Consider the following 21,815-nt stretch of genomic DNA (forward strand, 5'->3'; position numbering starts at 1 on the left):
AAAGCGCCATCTTAAATCCTTTCACTAATATAACAAAAAAAGAGGAATAATAGTAGAAATCAAAAAATAAAAAAAATAAACACCTAAATTATAACAAAAAATCCTTTAAACTGCTCCGTCCGTTTAAAAATTACTCACCAGAATGCTATAAACACGGAGATAGAAGCGGCGGTTTCTTTTGCTTCCTAGGAAGCAAAAACAGCTGGGAGGCGGAGATCAGCAGGAGCTCCGAGGGAACACTCCTTTCACCCCCTCTAGAAACAAATCCAGAGGGGGTTCAGGGGTTCTACCTCTATCCCTGCACTCTCTGTCCCTTCCCTTTGCCCGGGAAGGGATTTTCGAGCCGCGGGCCAGCTGATGCACGCTGCGCTCCGCGGCTCTGACACTTCCCCAGCTGGACGGCTAAAAGCTAGCCGCCATCGCCGTCGCCTCACACCGGAAGCTCCCATGATGGCCTGTTTTATGATCATCACAATTTATGATCATAATGGGCAAACTCTGTTAGAGTCATAAGTTGAGGACTACCTGTAAGTCTATAAAATGCAGATACAGCTTATAACAAAAGAAAATACTTGTAGGGCATTACTTTAACTCTAAAAAAAAACATTTACTAGATTTTTCATAATATTATGCCACGTTGGGGTTGTATGGATCTATGCATCTATGAATTAATTGTAATATTCACTGTTTAGGCAATAATATTATATGTTAAACTGAGGAACATACATAGAGTTGCATCATAGGCTTATAACTTTCATTAATGGCAATTACAGAACTGAAATGTTAAAATGAATGAACGAAGTTGAATTATTCCTAGGTCCATATGTGCAGCAGTACTATCCACAATTTTTCCTCCTTTCAGTGGTAAAGTCACCATTTTAAGATGTTGAAAGTTGGTCACAGGCAACAAAATATAGAGTATCTGCATACATATTACACAGCACCTGAATCTAGACAGATCACAAATGAGATAATCTCTGATCTACATAATTTCTTTATGTAACAGAAATGAAATGTTAGCAGTAAATATCAAATACTGTATAATGAAAGAGGTAGCCAAGTTACACTATCAAATTATCTTCAAATGCAGTAGCCAGAGTAATTTAATGCAAAAGCTGAGAGCCAGACTCAATTGATCTGCATATTTTGTTCAGATTTCAGATTGGAACAAAGAAGAAAATTTGATCTGAGACTGTTAACATTTCCTCCGTGCCACTCTTCTAAATGTGAACCTATCCCACTCTATTATTAATGTTGTTGGTCCATAAGTTTCTTAACTTTTACCTTTTCATGAAAAGTCATGAGTCCAGTAATGTACTTATTTGCAAAAAGAGGTGCCATTTTTACAAAATATAAGACATGATATTTTACAGAACATATAAAAAATGTTGAAAAAACAAAAAGTTTTCTCTCCCAAGATATAAAACAGCAGAGATCAGATTTGAAATGGAAATATCCTGGAGGATGTTTGTACATATTGTCAACCTTATTATAGTTGAAGGCAAAAGAGGTGCTAGGATTGAAGTCTAAATTCTTTCTCTAGGATCTAATCATACAACGTATTTGAGGGGGTAAGATAAAAAAAGATTTATTGCGCTCTATTGAAAAATCTTAATACACCAAAACAATTCTCAGAAAGGGCATCTATGATTACATCAAATACAAATTCTCTTTAGCCATTCTGGTTACAGAAGATAAAATGTACAATGAATACAATTAACTTGTACTCAAAAATGCTGTTTGCACAGCTGGAATAATATGGAACGGGAACTGCTATGAAAATGAAATAAAGTCATACATTATGGCAACCAGGTTTGACTACCTGGGTTTTAATGAGGCCCATTTCTTTTTCTAAAGCAGGAACAAGAAACAAGCTACACCATTCTGAGAGCAAAAACTATGAATGTTACTATTAATGGCCTTAAGCCAGACACCACTTATGTTTTCCAAATCAGAGCCCGAACTGCTGCAGGATATGGGACCAACAGCCGCAAATTTGAGTTTGAAACCAGTCCAGACTGTAAGTATTTGCAAAAAAAAAAATTGATTTTAAATGTTTTCCTGCACAACTTCAAAATTAAATGGCTGACTAGTTTCATATCGTCCATAGTTCAGCAAATATGACTCTGTATTTATGATCTGGCTTTCTGGATAACATGTATATAAATTTCTATATTTTGTCATTATTCTTAAAACATGTTTTGAGAACTATGTCATGGAATGCTGTACTTTCTCCTGTCATATGTTATTTATTTTTCCAGAATTCAATGAATCTTGCAGTAGGTGGAACTGATGCTAGACAGAAATATCAAATATCTGCACAGTGTCATAATCTGGTCTTGTTGAGTGAACTTGTGAAGTCTAAACTTCTGAACTCTTTCTCCCTCTCTCTTTCTAGGTATTTAAAAGCCACATGGTGGTACATTTGTTACAGTTTATTGTGGGGCTAGTGGTATATATTTAAAAAGATTTTTAAAGATTTTTTTTCAGTCTGCTGGAAGTAGATTCCTTTAACCTTTTCCTTCACAAAAACTGTTCAATATTGTTTTCTCAAAATGAAATCTCATTCAGGAGAGAACTGTTGCAGTTAATTGCAGTTAGTTAGTGAATTCATCCATCAGGTAGTTTTTAATTAGATTTTCATGTGGCACTTTGATATGTAACAAACTCTTATTTACATTTTTCTTCTTTAATAATTTCATAGGCTCTATCAAATAATAGTTTCCAGTCATAAATGAAAACATCATGGTAAAACTTTATGGTTAGCACATTCTCCCTTTCCCTTCTATTTATTTGCCCAACCATTAACACAATATATATATTTATACTTTCCATTACAAATTATTTTGAGTATTTATATAAATTTTTTCATCTATTATAACTTTCTTCTTAAAAAATCATATTCTAAATGTCTAAATTTGGCCTGCTTTGTAGTGCAATATATATAGGAGATGTTCTTGAGTATATTTGATTGGATCTATATTATGGAATTAATTTTATTAATTTATTAATAAAATTAATTATTAATTTATTAATTTTGCCATTGCTGCAATTTTCATATTCCATTCTGATAGTGTCAACAAGGTTTCTCTTTTCCAAGGTGCCAATTTTTTTCTTGCATCTGAGAGTATCTAAATAAAGCGTCATTTTTCATTTATGAGAACATGTTTTCTGGAAATGTACAGAGAATCCATCTTGAGTTTCATGACATTTTTTGAAGAGTGTTTATCCCCTTTATGTTAGAAATTCGAATCTGTTTTGGTTTCTTTTGTTTACAATGTGGTGTCTAGAACTGGACACAGTACTCAAGAAGTAATCTGACCAAAGAAAGCATCTAATCAGAATAAAAAAAATGTGTTATATCCAATGATAGAGAAAATATTCTTCTGCTAATGCAGTTTTATGTTTTTATATTTGAAACATTTATATTATGAAGATCTATATTTTTTTTAAAAAAATCTGCATTTTACTTTATAGTAGTCAGAGCAGCTGTTTTAGTCAACAAATTATTTTTTTAGTAATCTTAAAATATGGAATAAATAGCATAGTATCCATAGATATCATTAAAATCTTTTTTAACTTAGTGTATGGCAGAACAAGAAAAAGAAATATGTTCATATATTTTGTCATAAATAAATATGTGTGAATGACTGTGAAAATAATAGATTAAGATAACAGATTTGTATTATATATAGCAGATTTTTCTTTATTCTAACAGTTGAGAACAGATTGCAATAATTTACTTTTCCATAGTAAATTGAATTTGGATAATTTATTTTTAAAAAAATTATAATACCTTGTGCTGGAAGCTGGACTGAATCATGTGAATATGATCCAGTCAAGATTAACATTCTTAAATACCTTTGATATTAGAGATTATTTCAGCATGACTATTCAAAAGATGACCAGCATTAATCCAGATTGATTGATTGATTGTAGAAACTGAATTAATACCAAGATTCTTTGAATCTCAGGGATGAACCACATATTTTATTAAGGAAAAATATTCCTGGAAATTTGTATTCTGTTTATATCATATCCAATTTGACCTTTTTCTTTTTAAAAAAGTGCATTTATAAAATTTCTTAATTTTAGCCTTAGTTAAAAAATATAATTATTTTCATGCCTTATACCCACAAGTATTCTTTTCATAAAAAGATGTCTTATTTCAGTTATGAAACACCACTTCTAAGAAAATATCTTCTCAGCTATTACTATAAAGTCATTCTGCTCTTCAAATCTGCTTCTTTTGTTAAAGGAAAAAAATTAAAAAAAAATTTTTTTTTAATCTGACCATTTTTAAGCTTACTAAAGCAATAGCACCTTCTTGCCTACATTATGCCTACATGAATAAAGTCACATTTGTTTTTGTAACACTGGTGTCTTGGAAGGAAGTAATTATTTTCTGTGGTGGAAATGGATAATCTTGAAAGTAAAACTATGCTTTCAGGTTACTAAATTTGCACTCCCTAGTCATTCTTCCCTTACTTTCAAGGAGAAAGGGGAAGTGGGCTGGATGGAAAAAGAGGGATTTGAATTCTGGCACATTGAATTAAATTTAAAAATCACTTTTTCTGGTTCCTGTGTCCTAAAAGTGTCCAACTATCAGATTCTTACCTTAAATTTCAGTATATCAAGATTCCTGAGCCAGTAAACTCTGTTGTACAAATGAACCTTGCATTTCTCACCAGAATAACAAATATATGGTATTGCTTTCTCTCTTTCTTTCTCTCTTTTCTTGGCAATTATATAATTTATTTTTATCTCAATACAAGTTTTTCTAAAAGATAAATAGGATTGCAGCTAAGAAAAGGATTAGAACTCTTCTGTAAACCAAAAGAAAATGATGCTGCAATAATATTTTTATCTTCCTTCAGTTACCAGCAGCGTTACATTTACTGCTTTTTGTTTCACTCTTTCTCATTTTTATTTTCTTTTTCACTTTTAGCTTTCTCCATCTCCAGTGAGAATAGCCAAGTTGTAATGATTGCTGTTTCAGCTGCGGTAGCAATTATTCTGCTCACAATTGTGGTTTACATTTTGATTGGGAGGTCAGTTCCTCATTCCTTTTACACATTGAATTTCATTTCTTAAAGCCTGCAGTAGAATGATAAGCACTGTCACCAAGATACTGTCAAGGATACTCAGGGATTTAATTTGGTATGCATTTCAAGGCAAATTGATCTGATTCGTATTTTCTGGGATAGTGTGCAAGTTTGGTTGTGGTTATCCTTTTTGGTTTCATATTTCTTTGAATTTTGCTATGCAGTTCTCAGTTCAAAATTGAAACCCAAAGCATTGAAAAACATATTTTAAGATGTTACAAATGTATACACATATAATAAAAAATATACTTTAGTGCATTCAAAATGGACATTTACAGTATATGTTTTAAATTAATTACAGAAAAATATAAAGCAATTTTATGAATATACATAACAAAAAGTTGACACAATTGGAAATATAATGATCTAGTCTTATAGGACAAAAAGTTATAGCAGAGAAATACATAACATGGCCTGTTAACTATAGCAGCCCTAGTCCTACTAAGCTAGTTAAAAACAGCTACAGGTAAAACTCGAAAAATTAGAATATCATGCAAAAGTTCATTTATTTCAGTAATCCAGCTTAAAAGGTGAAACTAATATATGAGATAGACTCATTACATGCAAAGCAAGATAGTTCAAGCCGTGATGTGTCATAATTGAGATGATTATGGCTTACATGAAAACTCCAAATCCACAATCTCAGAAAATTAGAATATTGTATAAAGATTCAATATTCTAGGCTCAAAGTGTCCCATTCTAATCAGCTAATTAAACCATAACTCCTGCAAAGGGTTCCTGTGCTTGATTGGCCAGCAAACTCACCTGACCTGAACCTCATAGAGAATCTATGGGGCATTGCCAAGAGAAAGATGAGAGACATGAGACTGAACAATGCAGAAGAGCTGAAGGCCGCTATTGAAGCATCCTGGTTTTCCATAACACCTCAGCAATGCCACAGGCTGATTGCTTCCATGCCATGCTGCATTGAGGCAGTAATTGCTTAAAAGGGGCCCAAACCAAGTACTGAGTACATATGCATGCTTATACTTTTCAGAGGTCTGATATTGTTCTACGTACAATTCTTGTTTTATTGATTGCATGTAATATTCTAATTTTCTGAGATTGTGGATTTGGGGTTTTCATGAGCTGTAAGCCATAATCATCACAATTATGACAAATCACGGCTTGAACTATCTTGCTTTGCATGTAATGAGTCTATCTCATATATTAGTTTCACCTTTTAAGTTGCATTACTGAAATAAATGAACTTTTGCACGATATTCTAATTTTTCAAGTTTCACCTGTATTTATAGACAATTGTGCAGAAAACTAGAGAAATGAAAACCAATATGTTATCCCTTATATTCCTGTAAATTTACCTTAGGTTTGTAGTGTTCATAGACTATAAATGTTAAGAAAATGTTTCTTAAACATTTAGAGAAAATATTTCCTCCTGAAGTTGTTCATGTGTACATTTATGTTGTACAGGTATATAAATTTACATACATAACTGTCTATAAAATGTTGCATTACTGATATTCTTATCTCTTACTACTTTTAGATTCTGCGGACATAATAAGTCAAAACATGGGTCTGATGAGAAGAGGCTGTATTTTGGTAATGGGCATTGTAAGTTATAAAAAGTTGTGTCAGTTACTGACAACCAAATTCATATATACTCTAAATTTACATCTTAGTAATAGTGTATTGTAAAGTTTGGTAGTATTCTTTCTTCAGACATATACTCATTAAGGAACCAATTTTCTTTATATTCAGAGTTGTCCCATTCTGCAATAGCATCATATTTCAGAGATGGAATCATCAATAAAATCAAGTTTTTTGCCAAAACCCAAGCCCCTTGTAGCACATTTTAGATAAAATTATAGAAGATGGTAACTCTGCAATAATGAACATAATAAATTTCTTAGTTTTAATACCATATCTCATTCACTTTGCTACAGTATAGGTTAAATATAGGGAGCAGTTCATCCCAACACAACAGTAGTTTACTGCATACTTTGGAGACATGAATGATAAGTGGTACCACTCATCAAAATTGCCATTTTTTAAATATTTTTCTTGGGATACAGTCGGTATAATATATCCTTTCTTTTTTAACTAAAAATTACTTTTTAGCGGAAGCAAAAGAGTTTTGTTGAGACAGAACCAACCTTTGGTTTAGTCATAGTTATAATATCATAAGTTTTAGAATCAAGAAAAATATATAGCTTACAGAAAAATACAGTATTCATTCTACATTGCTCTCTCCTAACTTCTTAAACTATGATTTCTAACATTATTGAAAATTGAACAGATTTGTTCAGTTGGCACAATGCAATGTAAATCCATACTTCCTATAATAAATTATAATAAAGTACAGATTCTTATATATATGAAAGTTAACCTTGTAAAACAACAAACAGTATACTCCAGCTTGTGAGCATATGATTACATTTTGAAACTCAGTTAATTGTTTTTCTTTAGATCAGGCATGTCAAACTGCCGGCCTGTGGGCTGGATGCGTCATGCCAAAAACACACTCACCCCATTGCCAGCAATGGAGAAAAAGTCACGATACGTCACAAGTTTGACATGCCTGCTTTAGATACTTACTACTGCATGAAAAATCCCCTTTTTGAATAGCTGGTAGTAATTAATACAAACAGATCCATTGCAATAGAAGTGATAGGGTGTGGGTGAGAGAGTATTTCTAGCTATGATACGAAGTTTCTTCTGCATAACTTTTGTGTTGAATTAGGACTAAAGTTATTGAAACCAAAAGTAATACTTGTAAAGAAATATGATTGGCATTTCCTTGTAAGAGCAAATGGTTGTGAAGAATGGATTCTGCTGTTATATAATTCTATTTTTTTTAACTTAAGGAATTTCTCATTTATTAATGCAACATTTCTTCCCTATGTTATATATTTTACTTGATACTCGTTTATTCCTAATCAAATCACAGAAAGGAAGTAGAAATGCTTGAAGTAAGATTTCTGCAAGCAAATTTTTTTTGTTTATTGTAGTTTATTTGGCATTCTAATAATTAAATGTTGCACCTAATACAATTGCTAAAGTGATTGAAACTTCAAATTGTTTATATCTGGAGTCTTTACAGTATGCTTTTTTAAATGCAGATATGCAAGCTATGATATGCAGATACTTAAGACAGCACAAAAATGAATAGCAAACTGAGCTTAAGCTACCCACTTAATAAAATGTGCCTCACATCACAACATCTTATTTACTCATATTCAGTTAGATTTCAAAGCTGATACTACATTTTAAAAGTGCTCATAACAAAATATACTGTAACATTATAAAAAATCCCTTTTTTTGCTAAAAAATTATTTTGATAACAGTCTTTATTTTTTTGCTATATTGTCAAGTATTGATTCTGTGTGTGTGCGCGTGCATGTGTGCATGTGCATGTGCATGTACATGGAACAATTTATGGTTTACTAACAAAGTTTGTTTCTTGCCAGGATGGAAAACTTTTTTCTAAAAAGATAAATTCTGGTGGTTTAACAATGTCTGGAAGCCAAACTGGAAAATATGTTCCATTAAAGTTACATGAATCATCATGGCTAGCTTTGGATTAAGTGGTGATAGAAATGCACTCAGAAAAATACTCATAGGTGGTCGTCTTTCATTCTACTAAAATAAATTCCAGAGCAAACATCTAACATTTGAAACAAGCTTCGGAATCAAGCATTGAGGAGTTCTGGTTTTATTTAAAACGTTTTCAAATCTTCTGCTTCCTTTTCATGACTTCATAACATTAAACATTTTGCTGTTAAAGATTTAACACTCCATACAGTTTAACTGTGACATATTTTACTAGCGTGCATATCTTCAAAGTTTTATAAAATCTTTTTTTTTCCTGCTGGGACCTTCAAACATAATTTGTTCTTCCCAAGTTTTCATGAGGAGACTGTAAACTCAACAGTACGGGACATTTTGGGGGGGGGGGGAGTTTCTTGGCACATGAAGTGCGTGTAAATACAGCAAACAATATTCCTCTGGATTAATTGCAACAGTATAAAATAAAATCTGTGTCTGGAATAAATTTTTCCATATTGCCCCATAAATTGCTGGCTTACTCCAGTCTGATTCTGAATTGCTAGGGAGAAAAATGCCTTAGCCATTAACAGTTCCCGGTAGTATTATTTCCTCTTTCACAATATCACTTCAAATATAATTTTCATCCTTAAATTCATCTGTTTGCCCTTCATAGGCCAAGCCTTTTTAACTTTTTCATTTCTCATGGGGCAATTCATCTGGTAAAATAGAACTGATTTTGCTCTCATAAAAGTAGTGATAAAGTTCCGCAACTCAATACATGTGCATGCGTTTATTTTCTGTTGCAACACAGTCATCTAAGAACATAACACTTCTGAGCTCTGAAAATTTTTTTTCCAAAGTTTTGCAATTGTAGAAGGTTATTTTGTTTTTAGGGGCAGGAAGGATATTTAACAGAACCAGCATGAATGGCAGGGAACTGTTTTGAGACTTAAACCCTCTGGCAGGTTGTGAACGTGGGTTTTAATTGTTGCTGTTTTTCAGAAAGTTTTGCTGTAATGTTTCCTTTAACAGAGTTCAGTCTTATAGAAAACAATGCATGCCATTTTAGGCAAAGCACTGTCTCTCTGTTCTGAATGGTTTCCTTAAATTGTATTGGGGGCAATTAGCATTAGAACATAGGAAGTAAGTATTTGTAATGTGCTTAAAGTCTTACGGCAGCTGGTTTAGTACATTAGGCAAGAGCAGATAAAGAGTTCTGATGTGAATCAGATTGAAGAAATATTCAGTTCCTCAATCTGCTTGCCACACTCAGGTGCTTCCCTAAAGAGCTTCCATAATGTTCTCTTCTCTATCAAGCATAATTAGATTGCTAAGATTCCATCTAACACCTCTATAAACTAATTTGGGTTGTTAACCACATCTTGTGATGGTTATCATTGTAGCTTTTTGCAGGATATATCACATGTCCAGTCACTTAGCTCAACATGGCTAACTAAAATTGTGTAAAGCAGTTTGCAGTTGCCCATATACGCAGACTTCTATATAGAATGATCATCAAAATTGTCAGAAAGATTTAGTGTAATAATCTTAGAAGCCTTGATATGTCTTGGGAGCCTAATAATATTTGAACAGACATTTTGCCTGCCTTGAATGTGTTGCCAATCCACTTCATTGTCTGATACTGAATTCTACCATTACCAGAAAAGGAATTGCCACCTCTCTGTTTAGTTCCTCTAGTTTGTCTCTTATTAAACTAGACAGTAGATTGGATGCAGAAGGCTTTTGTAATTCTTTATATTTAGACATTAAGTGAAGTGGTGGAGAATGATTTACAGCAGTAGAAGAGGGTGAGAAGATTTTACAATGATTGTTATTCCACTCAGATCTGAATACATATAAAAAGCAGATATCTAATTTTCAATTAATGGGTTTTCCAAAGTTCCAAAGCATTGCCACAGAGATCGCAATCAAGCTTTGAAGTCAGTTACTATCAGGCCTAGCACAAGAATGATAACAAGTAACTCAGCCAAAGTTCAGTTCCTTATTTGTTTACGTTGAGTAGACAGAATCTTGCCAGACTAAACCTTTACTATTCCCTTCGCAAGGAATATATCTTGGAAGACTCTAGGCAGGCATGTCACATCATGCACCTTCACATGACATCGCGTGATGTATCACAACTTTTTCCCCACTGCTGGCAATGGGGTGGGCACAGTCTTGTTGTGAGTGTCTGGCCCATGGCTCGGCAGTTTGACATGCCTGCTATAGGGAATGGCTATCCTAATTCTGTTCCTCTGTCTCCAACTCTGGGCTATGTTGTCTCTTGCCTGGGCCCTCCTTGAAATGCACTCTGTCTTTCCTGTCACTTCACTGTAGCCTATCACACTACTTCCCTTCATAGACATATTCCATCACAATTGTTAAATTCTTTATGAAACCATAAAGAAAACATCTCAGTAACTATAATATTTTTGGGCAGGATATATGAGCAAGCAGTCGGCAAAGAAGGCTAATCTAGTTACAGGCCTTTTGAAGGCTCAAAAAGAGAGTTCCCCGATCTTTCTGGCTTAGTGGACTGTGGGGAGACAAGGGATGGTTCCGCACAAGCTGCTGACAAGTGGGCATGCACGCAGCTCCATTTGCACCCACCACTCACACAAATGCATGCGGTCACCCACTGTTTCTGCAAGTGGGGAAGCGTGTGTGTGCACATGCTCACCTGCTATTTTCACTGCCTGGTTGCAAACAGCTCATGGACCACTACTAGTCCACAGCCCAGAGATTGGGGACCTCTGTTTTAGAAAACCCCTGGGAGCTGTTTGTATATTGTGGGGTTTTAAGTTTTAATTCTTGAATGCCACCCAGAATTACCTGTGTGAGATGAGATGAGATGAAATCATATAAATTAATTGATTAAACAGATAATCTTTATTTTTAACTCAGGGAATGTCTTTCTTCCTTAATGGGGTAGCTAACATTAATAAACAAGGGAAAATATTTTCATAAATCTAGTAAGAAATACTGTTGCTACTATGGTATCATCTAGCCCAAAGTGATGCCTAAAGCCGTAAAAGGAGGAAACATTATTGACTATTTTTACAGTCTTCTGGAATATAAAGAAAATGATTAAATTATGGTCCCTTATAATTGTTACTGTTGAAATAAATGATTACTTGTCCAAAAAAGTTGTGTTCTATAAAATGTACAATTTTTCAGAAGAATTTCTTTCAAGCATTTTGGGCATGTTTTCTTATGGAATCATTAACCTTTTGTATTTGTAATTATTTATCCATATATTTTTGAATTTTTTTTACACAGTGAAGCTTCCAGGCCTCAGAACATATGTGGATCCACATACATACGAAGATCCCAATCTGGCTGTTCATGAATTTGCCAGAGAACTGGAGGCTTCCAGCATAGCTATTGATAAAGTCGTTGGGGCAGGTAAAATATTAATAATGAGAATCACTATGCCATATCATTCTAATTACTATTGCAAGCTTTTCAGATGTAGTCATTTTGTTCAATAAAATTTCTTGTGTAACCAATCATTAAAGAATGTTGGTCTTTCATTCTTTGTTTAGCAACATCATCCAGACTGACAGAGCTAATGTCTTTTTCAGTCCAGGTAACATACCATTCAGCTTTGCATTATAGCTCTGGCTAAGTTGAAACATAATATTTGTGAATGAATTTCAAGTATTATGTTAGTACACAAAAAGCAAAAACAGTAATGTTGGCCCTTAAGGGAAAAACATCTCCAAATTCCACAACTGATCAAGCTTTGTTAGGACTACAATATTACAAACTTTATAACTTTTTTAAAAATAGCTCAAATATATTTTTAATATAACCCGATTAATAGGGACACCATGAATGTGCTAGGTAATTCATATATTTAAATGACCCTTTTGGGTCATTTAGGTCACCCTCCTGCCAGTTTGTCCGGCTGGAGCATTCTTAGCACTTTTGTCAAGGACTTCTTCCTTTAGCCCAGCTGTATAGAGACAAAGGCAGAATTACAGAATTCAGCAAACTGTATCCCAATTCTGAAGGGTGTAGCTGTGCAACTCTGCAATTTTGCAAAAAAAAAAAAAAAAGGGAGGGGGGACAGATTTTAATGAAAAGTCACTTTTCAACCAACAAGGACAGATCTCTATCTATCTCTGAAAGGGGGGAAAAGTTGACTAGAAACAAAAGGGAAAATATAAAGAACAAAGCAATGCAAAAAGAACTCATACATAATTCTGCATAAAATCAGTCTATCTAAACTGTTTAAGTTCATGGCAGAGAAAATGGTTTAAGGGGAAGTATTTTGATGTGGATGTTGTGAGGCAGGCCTGTCTCTTTCTCTTCTCTAAGTTCTCTAAAAAGCAACATTCTCACAGTTGAGAATGAGAGATTCATGAAGGCTTCCTTGAATGAATTTTACTTCCTTACTTATTGAGTTATCTAGCCTAACACTGATAGATTATCCTGTTCTCACTAATGAAGGTTTCAGCACAAAAGATTTCAGCTCGTGTAAGGCATTTGTCTTACTGGAGCAGGAAAAAGAATGTCAGGGAGAACACTGCTGAACAAGGGTTTGATATAGAGCATGCTTAACTGTGAAGAAAAAACAATTACATCTACTATTACCCCATGTTCAAATTGTCACCAAAATGGAAGCAGGAAGTGCCTAAATTGATAGAAACATCCCAGATCTTCTGAATGGATGAAATAATGTAATATAGCACATGATTTATCTATATGCATATACAATCTTCTATTCCCATACAGTTCTGATTGAAACCAGACAAATTGCTCTTATATGTGCTTGTAATATGAACTAAGATTTTAAAAAAATTAAATAAAGTCATCTAGTCTTACTGTTTGGAGAGCAGGATCATATATCCTTATAATAATCTTTCCCTAAAACACAGGACCGAGAAAGTCAGACCTTTTTTAATTTTTTATAGATCGTAATAGCTCATTGGCTGTATGACAGATATCTGAAACTAAGAGGCTATGTTGAATAATATATTCATCTGATTACAGATCATCAGTCACTTTCCATTTGCTTCCTTCCTTTCCTATCTTCAGAATGCCCATGGTTTAATAGAGTGTAAATGCATAAAGTCTCAGCAGGTGGCAGCATCTGGCTGACCTTTTTTGATGCTCAGCAGATAAGCAGGGTTAGACCTGGTTCATATGAGTTAAACGATCTCTGGAGAATATCAGGCTGCAAATAATTTATAAAGAAGTCAGTGGCAAACATTTCTGCACTGTAACCAGCTGTCTGGTTATGTCATGTAATCACTAAAATTCAGAAATAACTGGGCACATGTTTGCCTTTTTATATCCATGCTGCAATATGTGAGTTCACGTGCTAAATTTCCATATTTTATTTTGCATATTATTTTGCATATTTTAAGATAAAACCTTAAATACGTGTACCATATTGTAATGAAGTACTTAAAACCAGATAGCACTGTTGATAGAACAGTACTGAACTGAAGCTGCCTCACATGGGTCCTGTTAACAACATCCAACTCCTAATAATGCTTGTGATCATGATGTATTCGTTTATTTATGTTTAGTGTGGTGTAGATTAAATTCCATCACAAGAAATGAAATGACTGCAAGATTTAAAATCAAGACATTTTTAATAACAAAAGTAAACAGTGAATTACAAGTGAACCTAACATTAAAATATTGCAGCTTGTAACTAAATATGCTAATGGAATTATTTACCAAGTATTTACCAAAACCAAACACTGAGTCTTGTTTTAAACGTAAACAAAACAAAAATATGGAGAAGTACATGTTTATGATATCTATGTATTTTTGTAACCAGAATCTATGATTTATAGCCAAGAGTCTTTTCAGTAAATAGCATCAAATTACAAATTTAATATGATAGGTATAAGACCATTATTTAGGTAGAATTAAAACATTGGTAGTTTGAATAATTTATTAATTTTTTAATAAATACAAATTATATTTAATCATTTTACTTATCCATTTTTCTGCCATGACCGTATCCAACTGTGGAGACATCCTTATATAGAGTTCAGCATTTATGTAAATGATCTAATAATTTATGTCAGATTTGTTATAAAACTAAACAACCGAGTTTGGAATTGCTTGATGTATTCTGGAAAATATGAGAAAGGATTAGAAGGAGGGATATACACATCCTCCTCCAAAGATATGGTGAATTTAGTCCTAGGCTACTAAAATTTAAAAAGAGAAGTGTGAAATATCTTTATTTCGGGACGATATCATTCTCCATATTCAGACAAATTCCCAACCAAAATGATAATAGAACTTAAATGCCTCTAAGATTTCAGCAAGCTTTAAGCAGGTAAAAGGCTCTGAAAAAAAAAGACTGGCTTTATGAAAGATCAGGAATAATAACCTGCACATTTACTCATTAATATAATTTACTACACACCAGTATGAGAAGAAAATCATAAAGGAAAAGAAAACCCACTTCTTAAACATGAAGCTTCAATATGACTGTGATTTTTATTGAGCTATTTTGTATCATTAATAGCTAAATTTGTGCAAACTTCAGCATAAATAAAGGTGCTCTGACTATAACACAATGATAGGTATATAGTCAGTGCTTTTATTCTAAAAAAAAAAAAAGGGTGCTGGAATTCACACACGTCATACAACCCACCTTGCCTGCCCTACAAGGTTCCATCCAAAAAAGGTGCCGGAACTCCGTTCTGGGCGTTCTATAGTGATAACAGTTTAGGTGTTAAAGGTGTTAAAATCTTAACATAAATACCTAGGAGAGTCTTTAAAATATAACATCAAGCTTGCACATAATTTGTTCCAAGTACTTTATTCTTTTGTGGTTGTTTTTTGTTTTTGTTTTTCTTTAAACCTGTATAGTATTGAGTTTCAATTTTCAATTCTCAGTTAGTTTTTCTAAATTAATGGCATTTACTTAATGTTCATATTTGAATATTGTCCTTAGTAGAGTATACTGGAGATATGATTTCATGTAGGGTCAGATAGTGGTAAATTTTGTAGCTGTTGTTTCTTTTATTGTCCCTTGGATGCATTATATTCTCTCTTATATTTTCAGTTAAAAAACAAGTCTTTCCATGACAGTTCAAATAAAATTATATATTTTTAAACTTACCATCATGCACAAACATTTTTTCATGCACACGTCACAAAGTTTCTATTTTGTCAGTTTTCTTAACAATTGCATTATGTTCTGAACATCCCTGTTCACTGACAGAACAGTTTCATAAAACTTTGTATGTTTAAATCTTGCTTAAAATAGATATTTGAAACATCTGTTGTTATTCTGCTGCACTGTTGCAACTAACCTCTAAGGTAGAGATTTGACATTACATTAGGTCCATAAAACACATATTTCAAGAAACAGAAATGTTTCAGCCGGATTTCAGAATTGGACATCTGGAGTATGTGCAATATTCCAGAAAGTAAAAAGCCACAAAGTATACAATGTAGACTGAAAATGTAGGCTTCTGAGCCACTTAATCTGTCATGATCTCTAGCTGGAAATTCAAATATTTTCTCTTTGCATTACTGACAGGTGAGTTTGGAGAAGTATGTAGTGGCCGTCTAAGGCTTCCTTCCAAAAAGGAAATATCAGTTGCAATAAAAACCCTGAAAGTTGGTTACACAGAGAAACAGAGAAGAGATTTCCTTGGAGAAGCAAGCATCATGGGACAATTTGATCATCCCAATATAATCCGGTTAGAAGGCGTGGTCACCAAAAGTAAGTTAACTGAAAATATTTGAAAGATCTGCTTGAAAGAAAAGGTGCTGAGGTGTGTTTTCATTGGGTATCTGAATTTAAAGGAAAACACCCCCTTTCTTTTATTCTAATGGCTGCTAGTATGCATGGAAAGGGCAATTTGACTGCAGTTACTACCCAGCCCACAATTTTAAACTCATTTGCAACCAGTGTTATTTCATTTAAAATATTGGAACTACTCAGCCAATTTGCAGGTCACCAATATTCCCAAATTATGTAGCTATGTTTTGTTTTTTAGATTTTTATCCCACTTGTACTACTTTGTAAGTGAAGATACATAATACTCCTCTTGTTTTTGCCTCACAACAATTCTGTGAGATGGTTTGGGTTGAGAGAAAATGACTGGGCCAAAGTCACCTAACCTGATTTTAAGCCTAAGGCTGGACTAGAATTCTCTTGGTTTCTAGCCCCGTGCACTAACCACTAGAACTCAAACCCATTAGCTTCTGCTAGCCATAGAATACATTTTCATCTTCTTCTGTTTTTTTTTAAATATTTACATTAGAATGTCCTGTATCCATTTCCAAATTAGCTGCCCCTCTCTTATTTTTGATTTTTGTAACATTTAAGCTATAATGAAATCTGCAAATAAGCTTTTTAAAAAATGCCATTATTGTCTGTGGAAACTTTTGAAAACTGTGGCATATATGTGAGGTTTTAATTTTAATCTGGGCAGAGTCTCAACACTCAGAATTTTACATACGCTTTAAAACAGAAGGATAATACATGCTTTGCCTTTACCGTGTCATGTAATTTAGCTAAAACGCTTGCAATTAGTTGTGGGCAACATAGATGATAATGCAATGCAGCATATGGTTTGAGCTATAAATATGTTGGCATTGTTCATAGAATACTTATATTTAACAGCAGTTCTTGGGTACTACAATATCTGCTAGTATTACAAAATAGAAATATTGTAATGTCCAAAGAAGTATAGTACCTTTTTCAATGCTGTAACTTAAATTTATAGAGAAATACAGTTTAGAAAATGAAGAATCCTGCTATGAATCCATTGTGGATTTCTAAAATTATACTATGCACTGTACACCCTCCTGTGGTAATAAAGATGATAATGTTTTACAGTTGTCATTCAGTATTAGAAAGTACTGGATTCTGCGTTGACATTGATTGTTCTTAAACAGCTGCAGGCATTCTGGCTAGACTTGAAAAATCATACTGCATATTACCTCACGGTGTCAGCATCTGGCAAATATTTGAAGAACCATATTCAGGAAGCAAAAAAAATATCACATGGCAATAACTGAACTTTCTAATACTTTACTTTCGTACTGCAGTTATTTGAACTGCAGTAATAGCTGAAAACATAAATATAGCAAATATGAACATCCAACTGATTACTTGTTGATTAGTATATTGATAAAATTATGTTTCTTATTGGTAATATTGCCACAAAAATAATAATATTTGGGGGAAAGAAACTGAATATTTAAAATATTAAAAAGTTTTATTAAATAGCTAGAATTATATTAATTATCTGCTCAGATGGTGTTCACTAGAAACCCAAAGAATAATTTTTAAATCTGGAACTCATCACTTTTTTGGAAATTCTCTATCAATATACAAGAAGAAAATATATCTTGTTAATGGAACTATTTGTTCCCTTATGAGCCATTGAGACCCATTCTATTTCTTCCTTTTCTCCTATCTCTGTGCTTGTATCCACCTTAGCTTCAGGCCTCTGTTCTTTCCACCTACAACTAATATTCATATTATAAACTTTATTTTGAGGCTTTAGCATCATTACTATTTATCTCTTTTTTTTGTAATAATATAAAGCTTCTCTTGTTTATAGGTTCAGTAGTTCTTCTCTAAATAACCTCTTTCTTCAAATGCATTATAACAGGGGTCCCCAATTCCAGGGCTGTGGCCTACTACTGGGCTGTGGCCCTTTTGGAAATGGGCCGCACAAGTGACTGGTTGGAGTGCGTGTGCATGCAGCTCAACTTGTGCAAGGGGAAAGCCGGTGGGTACTTGTGCATGTGTGTGCCAGCTTGACTCTTATGCAGATCAAGCTGCGCTTTGGCCTGCCACTTGCACAAGAGCTGTGGGCTCATGAACACCATCATCCACCACTTACGTGGCCCAGTTCTTCTCTCTCCCCCCCAGCCAGGCAGCCAAGCCGCAAAAGTTGGGGATCCTGCATTATAGTATTTGTACATAATGTATACACAATCCTTCAGTGATGGGAGAGGTGACACATTTTGCAGAGGCTCTTTGCTTGTGCATAGAACTTTTAGCTATGTATAGAAACAGGAACATGACCTCACGTCTCTGGCCATACAACTTCAGCATATTTGTTTCCATCCTGTTTTGGGTGTAGCAGTCTCCTCACTTCCCATTCAACATTCTAGTGAAAGGCCAAATGCAGGACTCACTCAAAAACAAAGTTGTAAAGTCCTCTAGATATACCTTACAGTACAACCAATCAGTGGGCAATGGTGAGTATCCTGTTCCTCCAGAAACATGTTAAATTAAGTAGTTCTTTTCTGTCGAATTTTTACCTTGCTGCTTTGTCTCACCAATATATTTCCCAAGTTCTTATTTCTTAGTCTATTGCAATATTTTCTCTCTTCCTTAAGAGGTCATTCTTATGGTCTCTCCCTGGTTTAGCTTTCTTAACTCCTTACACTTTTTCTCAGATAAATGTCTAAACCATAGTTCCTTGCCTATTCACAAAACTTGTAAGGTTTTTGTTTTTTTTTGAAAGGGAGGGAATAACGTATTAGTGATGAATCTATTGTGTTAGCACTTGTAGTGACACAAGCATGCCATCACTGCAGATTAGCCTAATACAATATTAGGTATATTTTAAAGATGTTTGCTGTAGGCAAAAGTAAAAGTGAAAATAAGAAAATAATCTATATTATTTTTGGCTTTCAAATGTTTTGAATTATCATTAGGTTTTTAATGATAATGTATTGATACATTATAATGAAAAATCTTCCAGTGCTTTTGACTTATATTTTACCAGTAATCATGTAATCCTTAAAGTTTGGCTGGAATTAGTTCAAAGAAATAGAGGAAGTTTGTATATTATCCATGGGTGTTCTTTTTGAAACGAATATGCCAACCATACCTTCCTGTATGATATCTATGATTAATTGGCATTGGGATTTTCTGTGGCAAACCAAATTTTGATGAATAACCTTTACAAATAAGCTATTCATGCTGATTGCACATTATGGGATAATTCTTAACAACTTTCATGGCTGTCATCTGTAGGAAACCCTTAGTTCAAACATTGGCACATACACCATTCAGCAGCTGTGTGGCTTACTGCTCACTAGAGATATGATAAGGTGCACAGGCTAAAGAAGAGTTCAGTCTATTTTTCCAACACTGAATTATTCCCCTGTTTCATATTTGTTTCTATGCTAGTCTCGAATGCTAATCTCCAAGGTGTTTTATAGACAGCACTCCTAATAGCCAACACACATGTTCTGCTTAGTTTAGTAATAATTTACAGCAGGTTTTAGCACTGTAGTATAATAAAATTTAGAAACACTGTTGAAACAAGTTGTTATCGTATAAATGGTTACATTTTGATAAATGAACATGGTATGTTTCTCTAAAAATAAGTTGGGTTTCCTTAGAACATGTGTTTCTTATTGCTTATTCATTTCCAGCTTCAATATGTGAATACCTGCTCAGACAGGATAAATATAAAGAAGGAAATGTGCATTTAATAATTTTAAATGTTTTTCATTGCTTTATTACTTTATATTTTTGATACTCTTATTGCATTGTAGCAATGTATTTTTACATAATTTTAACAAAAAGGTACTATACTAAAAAAAATCAGTTGTATTTTAATAAGTTGTTTAAATAATTATGAGTACTTTACTTTTTTCAATTATGTTAAGATATGTGAGAGTTGTTATGTATTCTTTCTCCAAAAATATTCTTAATTTTGTCCAAAGAAAATTGAGATGGAATACAACAATATATGGTTGAAATGATTTTAAAACATGCACAGTTTCCCAATTATGCTAAACTCTTTCCTGGCTGAGGTATAAAGACTATGTTTCCATAATAAAATTAAAATAAATTAATTAAATTAATTTAAAAATTAAAATGAATTAAAATTAAATTAGTGATTTAACTTTACCAGTCCAAAGACTTAGAGTCATTTAAAAATAGTTTCCACTGAAAAAGCAGCATATTGCAAAAGCAATTCATAATTCTGGCACCTGTTTTCAGATGAAATGTAATGATTAATAAATTAAGTCAATACTATACCACACTAAGGTGTTTTCATTGACAATGAATTGAAAGTGGTGAATAAGAGAAACTCCCAAATGGGCTAAAGCAGTTGCTAAGTAGATTCCTAGTATGTATGTTGGGAAGGAGGAAGTTGGTTCCCAGGCCATAACTTATGTCAGACTTGACTAGAAACATTTGAGTTATGGGCTGTTGTAAAGATTCATTGGAGCATAAGCATGGCAGTGTTTCTTCACAAAAGGCCACAAGAAAGAACTGTGTTCAGTTGTCATTAGGCAGTGAAAAGACTGTTAGAATAGAAGATGTGAAATGCTTTTCCTAAACTACTTAGCACTTGGGATAATTAAACAATTATCCTAAGCACATTTCCCTTTGGCTAATTAGTCAAAGTGGAACATGATGGCACTCTGCTATGATAATCTTTTGTGCTTACCTAAGGACATATCCGGAACCTTCTTTTGCCAACAATAGCAAGTTATCCTATATATTAGTGGCTAAGGCACTAGAAGCTAGAGAATAGATAGATACTTTCCCCCCCCCCTGAATTGGAGCTTTGAGAATTAAATAAACAAATGGAATTTTAGGAAGAAATATTTGATATAAGGCATCAGATTATATGCTCTTTTAAAAAGTTCTGTTCTTTTAATAATTTATAAATTTGTTTCTGTCCATTTTGCATCAAATGCAGACTTGGTAATCCAAATGTATCTTTGTATGCAATTCCATAGTACACAATTTTCTTAGTGAATAGTTTAGAGGAAGGGTCCCCAACGGCCTTGCTTAGGAATGAGGCTGCACAACTGGAGATGAACACAGGCAAGTGAAGCCAAAACCATCCATTTCCCCCCCCCCCTTCCATGGAAAAATTGTCTTCCACAAAATTGGTCCCTGGTGCCAAAAAAGTTGAACACCAATGGTTTAGAGCTAATATTTGCATTATTTTGTGATTCTTTTTATACAATAAATATATACATATAAATAGTACATGTGTACTTGTAAACATTTTCTTAATATACCTGTTTTATATAGAAATAACATTCAGAAAAATACAAGCTTGGGTCCTAAAATTGTCATTAAGTTAATTCTGAATTGCATTATGGGTTTAGATGGAAATTTCTACTTAATTACTTAAAAACCTAGAATGTTCATGCTATAATATTATTGTAGATATTACCATATTTCATCTTTTTTAATTTCATCATTTTTAATTCTAT

General features: G+C 33.4%; 1 protein-coding gene across 4 annotated transcripts in view; it reads left to right on the forward strand.

Annotated features, from left to right (window-relative positions):
• EPHA3 (EPH receptor A3) overlaps nucleotides 1-21,815 on the forward strand; it is a 231,882-nt gene that overhangs the window by 180,430 nt on the left and 29,637 nt on the right. For 3 of the 4 annotated variants that reach the window (XM_039345858.1, XM_039345857.1, XM_039345855.1), the window contains exons 7-11: nucleotides 1,858-2,020; nucleotides 4,949-5,051; nucleotides 6,610-6,677; nucleotides 11,892-12,017; nucleotides 16,135-16,320. In XM_039345858.1, coding sequence (XP_039201792.1) covers nucleotides 1,858-2,020; nucleotides 4,949-5,051; nucleotides 6,610-6,677; nucleotides 11,892-12,017; nucleotides 16,135-16,320 — 646 coding nt within the window. The remainder of the gene's footprint in view (nucleotides 1-1,857; nucleotides 2,021-4,948; nucleotides 5,052-6,609; nucleotides 6,678-11,891; nucleotides 12,018-16,134; nucleotides 16,321-21,815) is intronic. The other variant, XM_039345856.1, reaches the window with a different exon arrangement.

The sequence above is a fragment of the Crotalus tigris genome, unplaced genomic scaffold (assembly GCF_016545835.1).
Source record: "Crotalus tigris isolate CLP2741 ecotype Arizona unplaced genomic scaffold, ASM1654583v1 scf7180000017980.1470182205:1502881, whole genome shotgun sequence".
Lineage (NCBI taxonomy): Eukaryota > Metazoa > Chordata > Lepidosauria > Squamata > Viperidae > Crotalus > Crotalus tigris.